General features: G+C 42.2%; 1 protein-coding gene across 1 annotated transcript in view; it reads left to right on the plus strand.

Moving 5' to 3' along the window:
• The window catches only part of Syn (synapsin), a 31562-nt gene that overhangs the window by 2170 nt on the left and 20223 nt on the right, over window positions 1–9169 (plus strand). Inside the window, 4 exon segments of the mRNA XM_017139904.3 lie at window positions 5382–6961; window positions 7232–7563; window positions 8128–8291; window positions 8351–8422. Coding sequence (XP_016995393.3) covers window positions 6867–6961; window positions 7232–7563; window positions 8128–8291; window positions 8351–8422 — 663 coding nt within the window. The 5' untranslated portion in view covers window positions 5382–6866.

A 9169-nucleotide genomic window follows, 5' to 3' on the forward strand; every position in this document is an offset into this window, starting at 1 on the left:
GCGATTTTATTAGCGAAAAATTTGATAGTCTTGACTTTGTAATGAACTTCAACAATGTATGTGCATCTCATTGGAGCAGCAAGGACACCCTCAACTGCTCACACGCGACTCCTTAGCTGACCCTCACGAAAGTAGGCTACGAAAAGTTGCACAACCGCACTTTCTGCGACATTCGCCGTCCGCCAAGCTCTAACATCGGCGCGCTCCTCGGAGTTGCGCTCTCATCATCTTCCGCCTCTCTCCCGTCGCATCATCAACAACATCAGCCGGAGCTGTTGTTGTCCGCTTTCTGCGACATTCGCCGTCCGCCAAGCTCTAACATCGGCGCGCTCCTCGGAGTTGCGCTCTCATCATCTTCCGCCTCTTTCCCGTCGCATCGTCAACAACATCAGCTGGAGCTGTTGCTGTCCGCTTTGTGCGACTTTCGCCATCCGCCAAGCTCTAACATCGGCGCGCTCCTCGGAGTTGCGCCCTCATCATCTTCCGCCTCTCTCCCGTCGCATCGTCAACAACATCAGCCGGAGCTGTTGTTGTCCGCTTTGTGCGACATTCTCCGTCCGCCAAGCTCTAATATCGGCGCGCTCCTTGGAGTTGCGCTCTCATTATATTCCGCCTCTCTCCCGTCGCATCGTCAACAACATCAGCCGGAGCTGTTGTTGTCCGCTTTCTGCGACATTCGCCGTCCGCCAAGCTCTAACATCGGCGCGCTCCTCGGATTTTTTTCCGGTGCTCTCTGGAGTTGCTCTCCCCATCAACAACTACAATGGGCTGTGGCAGCTGGAGGGGGCTCTCGCGCACTATTAACAGGAGCGGATTCACCTGCGTGCAGTCATATTCAGAATGCTAATAATGACCGCCCACGAAATATTGGGAGTGATGATCACCAGCCTATTCGTATCCGCACAACTACTTTACTGAAGGTTCTTATTAATAATTCTAATACTTATGATAAGATCCCAGCAAGGCCTCTTATGGATTCGGGCCATGACGCTGGACCAAGTATTGATAGCATGACCAGGGATGACCGTACATGCACAAATAATATAACTTTCAATATTTATTTTCAAAATGTCGGTGGTATGCGTACAAAAGCTCCATCGCTTTTCTTGGCAACGTCTCAATGCGATCATGACGTCATCATTTTTGTTGAAACCTGGCTCAACATGGATTTCTTTGATAATGAATTCTTCGATACGAATCTTTACCATGTATTCCGTAAGGATCGTGATGCCGTTAAAACAAGATGCTCCAGAGGTGGCGGCGTTTTAATTGCTGTGCGGCGTGGACTTCGTTGCACTGCTATTCGTCTCCAGAATGAGGATTCTCTGCTCGATCAAATCTGTGTATCTCTCTCTGGTCCTACAGAAACAATTTTCCTGACAGTCTCATATATACCCCCTAGCAGCAGTTTTGATCTTTATAAAGCGCACGTTGATAACATTGCCCACCTACACCAGGAGCTGGAGGAGGGCCAGTACATATGTGTTTTGGGCGACTTCAACCTATCTTCGCTCGTGTGGGCTCATGATTCAGAGTCCTCAGCAATGGTTCCCAGTAACTTGCATCTTCCCTACGAAATCTTAGTCATTGATGAGCTTCTTAGTATGGCATTAGTCCAGATTAACCATGTATTTAATAATTTAAATAAGCTTCTAGACTTAATTTTTGTACATCCTGATTTAAGCATTAATTTATGTTGCAGCGATAATCCACTTGCCGCGTGTGATGCTCATCACAAGCCTTTGTTAATCTCTATTACTTGTTATATTTTTCGCCCAATTAATTCTCGCTTGCCTTTTACTTATATTAATTCTAGCAGTTTAGATTCTATCCGTAACGATATTTCTAATATTAGATGGGCGGAGGTCCTCTCGCATGCAGATGTGAATACAAGCTATGAAGTTTTTTTATCTTTTCTCTCTACTATTGTGGGCAGATATACTAAAACTAGGGTTCAAAGTTGTTACAGACTGCCATGGTACACGCAAGGACTAAAGAAATATAAAAACCTTAGAAATAAATTCTATAAGCGCTACTTAGAAAGCGGTGATGCTGGTGACTTTGACCGTTACAAACAGCATAAGCGTGAGTTTGAGTTCCTCAATAAATTCTTATACAACCAATATATTGCTGATATAGAGCGTAAATTAACTACCAATCCTAAATCATTCTGGCACTTTATCAATTCTAAACGAACATCTTCTTACTTTCCTTCCCATATGTCATTTGAAGATCATTCAGCCTCCTCGGATATTGGGGTCGCTAATCTATTTGCTAAGTTCTTTGCATCTAACTTTGAGCCGGGCTCGCTGTGGAATGACGAAGATTCGCTCAATGCCATTCCTACTATGTTAAATATTGGTTGCTTAGATGTCACCGATTCTGACTGCCATCTGGCGGCTGAATGCTTTAATAAGTCAGCAAAATTAGATTGTGATGGCCTTTCTCCATTTATTTTGAAAAATTGTATAGGTGTTCTTTGTGAGCCCCTTAAAATCATCTTTAATTTATCTCTTTCCACTGGTGTTTTTACGCATAGATGGAAACTGGCCACTGTTACTCCTATATTCAAGTCGGGTGCAAAAAACATTGTTTCAAATTATAGGCCAATTGCAAAGCTCAGCAATGTCTCAAAAATGTTCGAACGAATTGTAGCCAAGCAGCTAACTTTTCTTGTTGGTCGGATCATCAGTCCTAACCAACATGGTTTTATGCCTCGACGGTCTACTACCACAAACTTAGCTACGTTCAATCATTTTTGCACCCACTCGTTTCTCAGTCATCATCAAGTTGATGTGGTCTACACCGATTTCGCTAAAGCATTTGATAAAGTCTCCCATAATGCTTTATTAGCTAAACTGCAGAAAATGGGATTTCACTCACTATTACTTAGCTGGTTCAAATCTTATTTAGATGATCGGATTTACAGAGTTGAATGCAATGCTGTTTACTCTAACTCATATGTTGCAACTTCTGGCCTTCCTCAGGGAAGTGCTTTGGGTCCGTTGCTGTTCATCGTCTTCATAAATGATATTAGCTATTGCATAAAGAACTCGGAATTTCTGTTGTTCGCTGACGATCTTAAAATATTTAGAGCTGTGAATTGTATCTCCGATAGTGACCTTCTTCAAAATGACCTAGAAAGGGTGGGAAATTGGTGTTCTCGTAATAATTTGCCTCTCAATTTATCAAAATGTTTCTTCGTTAGGTACAGTAAACGAATAATTAATATCCTTTTCTCGTATTCCATTGACTCCCATATTCTGTCCCTGAGAAATGAATCCCTGGACCTAGGAGTCATGTTTGACAGTAAATTTATGTTCATTGAACATATTAACTATATTATTCCCAAGGCCTACGCTATGTATGGGTTTGTAAAAAGAAATGCCGCGCAATTTAAAGATCCCTACACGAAGCTAAGCTTATATTCAGCCTTCATTAGGTCAAAACTGGAATATGCCTCGTTCATCTGGAACCCGACGGGTACTATTCACATAAATCGGCTTGAGCGTGTACAGAAACAGTTTCTACGTTTTGCCCTTCTAGCTTTAAATTTCAATGACCCGGTCCCGTCCTATTCTGCCAAATGTCGGCTTGTTCACCTTTCTTCCCTAGAAGATCGGAGAACTACCAGTTCATTAGTTTTCATATGTGATTTGCTGACCTCTGAAATCGACTGCCCTGCACTGCTGGGCAGCATAGGGTTATCGGTGCCTGGTAGATCGTTAAGAACGTTTGAACCATTTTTTGTACCGGCTTACAGAGCCAATTATGCCCACAATGAGCCGTTGTGTAGAGCCCTGCATTTTTATAATAAGTTGCCATCTCACATGCGGTTGGATCCATGCTCCCCCAGAGATTTAATCAAGAAAAACTTGTATAATTATTTTGCCTCACTTAGTATTTAATTTAGTATTAGTTAGTAGCCAGTTAAGGTTTTTTACTGTTGGCGAATAAAGAAATAAATAAATAAATGAAATAAATAAATATTTTAGTTATGATAAGTGAATCAGCATTTCGCAGGCCCCCGGGGACCCATTAACGCAATTTTCCCGCACTTAGTTGGTCGCCACGGAGAATAAAAAAAAAAACAAAAAAAGGTTGCGCCTCCTGATTTGTTTAGGTGTTATTTACATACAACATTTGGTTATTTGGTTGCAAATGTTTCTGATTTCTTTCGCCCCAACTGTTATTGCCCGGGGATGTGTTTGCGCTTCAGTGTGGGTTGAGCTGAATGTTTGCATGCCATGTCCTAGATAGCGGCCACTGCCAGTGCAATGAACCAAAAACAATGTTTGGCTTGCCAGTCGACAGCAAAAAGAGCAACAAAGGCGACAGCGAGTTGTCTCTTGGGATGTTAACCAGCCCCAGTACCCACCCATTCATTCATTCAGCCATCCAGTCGTCCAGTTGCCTGGACATCCTCTGCCTGATAGCTGTCCCAGTTGATTTGCTCTTTGTGTTTTCCCTTTTTTTATTTTAACTTACCGAACTGAAGTGAGCTGAACAAGAGGGCTTCCAACTTTTCTTGGGACAGGTGTGCGGGGATAAGCTTTAAGACTCAGTGGTATGCCTTTCGAAAGCCAGCTTGCTTAGATCTCTTTAAAAGTTTATATTTCCTCCAGTAAAAGTAAGGGAAATTTCATAGCATTTAAAGTATTACTCAAAATTGATTATTTTTTAAAGACGTACATTATTAAGTATAAATATTAAATAAAAGTACATATTAACTTCAATTGATTCATATTTTTCTGAGTTTTTTGTGGTCGTATTTATCGTTATAGATACATCATTTAAAATTAGGAAAACAAACACTATTAAAGAAAGTAAATTATTCAATGATATAAAAAAATATTCTAGTTAGAAGGAAACGTTTTCTAGCCCCGTTTGTATGAACGATGAGATCTCGGAGACCATTAAAGCTAGAAGGTTGGGATTTATTGTGCAGATTCTTGTTGTTCATTACGGTGCTAACGCCCACAAACCGCGAAAATTTACGTACACATCTCCTAAGATGTTTTGTGCAGTGAAAATTTTATTTTATTGGATTTGTCAATAGCTATCGCCTCTCCAAAAATATTTTTAAATTTGACTATTCATTTAAAAAAGTTATGAGCAAAAAAAAAAGTATTCGCTGGAGAGCGATTTCAGACAGTCAATTCTCTTTTTAGCTGAGTATCGGGTGTTTGAAAGTCGAAACCAAATGCACAATCTTTACAACAAATATATATGTTTTCGTAAATCTACCCAAAAGCGAAGCAGCCATGTTATTGGCTGCACTAAACAGTCGAACAGTCGAGCACAAATTCATGTTTACCTAATCCCAATTTTCTTAGAAAATACGTGTTCAAAAGCCTAATTCCCTTTATTCTCCTTTACAGACTAAAGTAGCGCCCACATAGACCGAGAATTGTTGCAGGAACGAGGACGCCCTCAGCGAGAACGGAGGCCAACTGTTCGACTTAATTGTCGACCACTGTCAATATTAGCGCCATCGCAACTGCTGGGTGTGGGCGAATCTGCGCCCCGCCACCGGTAAGACTGTTCCGAGAACCGGGCCTTGTGAATTTGAATCCACCTCCGCTTAACTCTGGCACCCACACAGATATCACTCTCGAATCATATGCCACACTCTCACATATCTTTGGCCTTGCTTCGCTTTCATCAACAAATTGCTTTTTAGTTCTACAGCCTCCATATCTTTTATTCTTGTTTTCCCACCGAGCTGGTCGCACGAACCTTTACGCATAAACCCAAATTGCCCCCCGGGCGGTCGGCATTTTGTTGTGTGTGCTGGGGACCAACATTATAATATAGGGGCTGAAAAGTTTCAAGTGGCTGTAGGCCTGCGGGCCACGATAATAATAAATACAAAACGCACGTCGCCGTCGCCGTTTTGGCCACAAGTGTTTGGCATTGTTGACTTGGCCCCAGCCAATCCACCATCGGCAATCTGTGCCTTCAATTGATTTCTGGCATTTTGCGCCACACAAAAGATCCTTGGCAATATAATGGCTATTTCTGCCTCTATGCATTCGCCACTCACCATTGGCCATTGTCCTTAAATGTCCTTGGCGCGTGCACCTGTTGCCATCAGCTCGTTCGTTTTTATGTTCTGTTCGTGGTGCTTATTTTAATTAAAGTTTTAGTTTAAGGCACCTTAATTGCTATTTTTAATAGAATTTTAGTTTTCACTTAGACCGACCCTCCCTCTCTCTCTGTCCGCTCTTCAAATGTACGCATCCTTTTAGCCCACATACACATTCACGGCATTTTGCTAAAAGCAAATGCAACTTTTATAATTTCATGGTCTACTTAACTCATTACTGCGACAGCTCCGTAAGTGAATTGTAATAGAAACCGGGAGTGTGTACTAAATGCAAATATATACTAATCATTTAAACAGCTGACATATGAAATTTGAAATGAGTTTTCCCCTCACTTCAGTACATTACATTACGACTGTGTAATGTTTTTTACGATTTTTACCATCTTTCACTGTGAAAATGCACATTCGAAGTGACCACATTGCGCATACGCCACATTGGCCGAGCGACTCAATTAAGGAGAAAGTTTATAAGACAATTAGGATCAAAGTGAGAGCTTTGGCAAAGTTGGCCCGCATAATCTCATTAGTCCGCAGGGATTTGGTTGAATAAAGGGACAAACATGTCTATTGAATGCCTTATTTTATGTTTGTGCGACGCTTTAAATTACTGTATGCCTTAATGTTCAATGTCTATGCACTATAAAAATCAGAAAAATAACCATCATGAATGCCCAAAATTGAAAGCACTCTAGCTAATTAACCGAGAGCCAAGCAAATCAACTCTACTGTGTGTTTTCTTTGGTTTAATGTCTATTTAATGTGCCGCGGATCGCAGGAGCCGAAAAGCAGCACCCTGAATTTCTCGTCGTTCAAATCGAGCTTCACTTCCAATGTTAATTTCCTGAAGAGAAGGTAAAGACCTTAAAAAAGGAAGTGCCCCCCTGAGAAGGGGTGGCCCAGTTGAACGAAACTAATTTGAAATTTCATATGTTCGTCTATTTCTCTCTCTCTGTCTCTCTTTCTGTGGCGGTACTTTTGTGCCGCCCCATTTGATTTTCCCACCCTCCCCCTTCCACTCAACTGCGCTGCACCATTCAAACTGTTGGAAAACCACCAAATCAATCAATCAATCCACCAAAAACACTCGAACACACAACACCACCAACACGAAACCCCCAACAGATTCAGCTCGGGAGACTTGTCTTCCGAGGTAGACGATGTCGATCCGAATAGCCTGCCGCCGGCGGCGCGGCCCATCCAGGATCAGCCGACAAAGCCGCCGGTGGTGGGGGGACCGCCGAACATGCCGCCACCGCCGGCTCCCGGCCAACCGGCCGGAGCTGCTCCGGAGTTGTCGCTGAGCTTTGGCGTCGGCAAAGCCCCGGCGACGGCTGCCCCGGCACCACCACGTGGTGTCAGTGCGCCGACCAGTCCGGCCAAGTCGCGCGAAAGCCTGCTGCAGCGGGTGCAGAGCTTGACCGGCGCAGCCCGGGATCAGGGAGCCTCCATTTTGGGTACGCTTGGCCGCTATGAAGGCACCTACACTCAGAAAATATGTACCAGTCACTCAGAAACATAACATTTGCCTAGACATAATCATAAAATCGTGATATATAGTCGATACAAACAATATAAATCCTATATCCTATATATTTAAGACGTTGATATTTCATGTAGATGTGTTGCTTTTATAACCAATAGAAAACCATAAACGAAGTTCCCTTAATTCTTGAGGAATTAGATGGAAACTATTCACTTTCTAATATACATTATGCTAAACATTTTTTACTCTAAATACTTTTCAAATCGTTTTCACAAACTACCAAGAACCTGTAATACTTTCGTTCTTTAAAAAAATATAAAACTCTTCGAATTCAAATTCTACCCATAGTATTGTCAAATATACCTTTATAAAGAGTTTCGTTAAATCGTTGTTTTTAACCCATTAAATAAACTTTAAGACTTGTATCTCTAATGATAATTAAAAGTCTTTAGAGCTAAAGACGCTTGACCTTTTTCTGAGTGTAGGGACTGTTTAATGGTCTCTGGGCATGGAATGACATCTAACCCCAAAACAGGAGCTGCGGTCCAGAGCGCCACACAGCGGGCTCCGGCATTTAACAAGGACAAGTACTTCACGCTGCTGGTTTTAGATGACCAGAACACGGACTGGTCCAAATACTTCCGGGGCAGGCGATTGCACGGCGACTTCGACATCCGCGTGGAGCAGGCCGAGTTCAGGGCAAGTACTTTCGCATTTCTCACCCGGTAATCGGGGTAATTACTGTGTGTCCTCCGCAGGACATTACGGTGGTCTCCAGCGCCGACACCGGACCGGTTGTCACCATGGCCGCCTATCGCAGTGGCACTCGGGTGAGTTATCCCAGGCACTGGAAAAAATATCTACTTAATTCATTATATTATTTTATCAACCTAAAGAAATATTTATCATTGTCAGAAATTAAATAAATATTATCTTAAAACTTGTTTGTATATTTATAAAAATTATTTTTTTAAGGGTTACATATTGGTATTTTTAAAAATAATATAAATCTGATTATTTCAGTTTTATAAAAAGATTTTGTGTATAATAGTTTTTACAAGTGTTCCCACCTGCGTAGTTTGCGCTTAATTAGTGCAATAGCAGTGCCCAGTAGTCGTAGATCCAACTTCTCAGCCGGGGATTTGATTGTCCGGCAGTATTCTGCAGAGTAAAAGAAGCATTGAAAGCGTCGACGCCCAAGGACGTGGGTGGATAGCTGTGTGGGTGGCATGATAGGAGTGGGTGGGTGTATAATCCGTCGACCAAGGAGCTCTAAAGAGCTGGCAGTCTATCAACAGCCTTTGTCCCTTTTCCCTTATTTGCGTAGCACTGGGCAGGACACTCTGGCGCTCCATTTCCATTTGTTTATTTCAAGTCGTTTTGTTGACTTTACGATGCTGCTGTTTCTGCAATTGCGTGTGTCAGTGGCAATAATAAGAGACACTTGTAGCTGGGTAAAAAATACGAAAACGACACACTTGGGTCTGTCAGAAAATTAGGCGTCATCTATATTGCCAGTGAAGGGCTTTCGAATGCAAATAATGAGTATTTCATATAATTCGAGTGGAATGTAAATT

Source organism: Drosophila takahashii, chromosome 3R (genome assembly GCF_030179915.1).
Source record: "Drosophila takahashii strain IR98-3 E-12201 chromosome 3R, DtakHiC1v2, whole genome shotgun sequence".
Taxonomy (NCBI): Eukaryota; Metazoa; Arthropoda; class Insecta; order Diptera; family Drosophilidae; genus Drosophila; species Drosophila takahashii.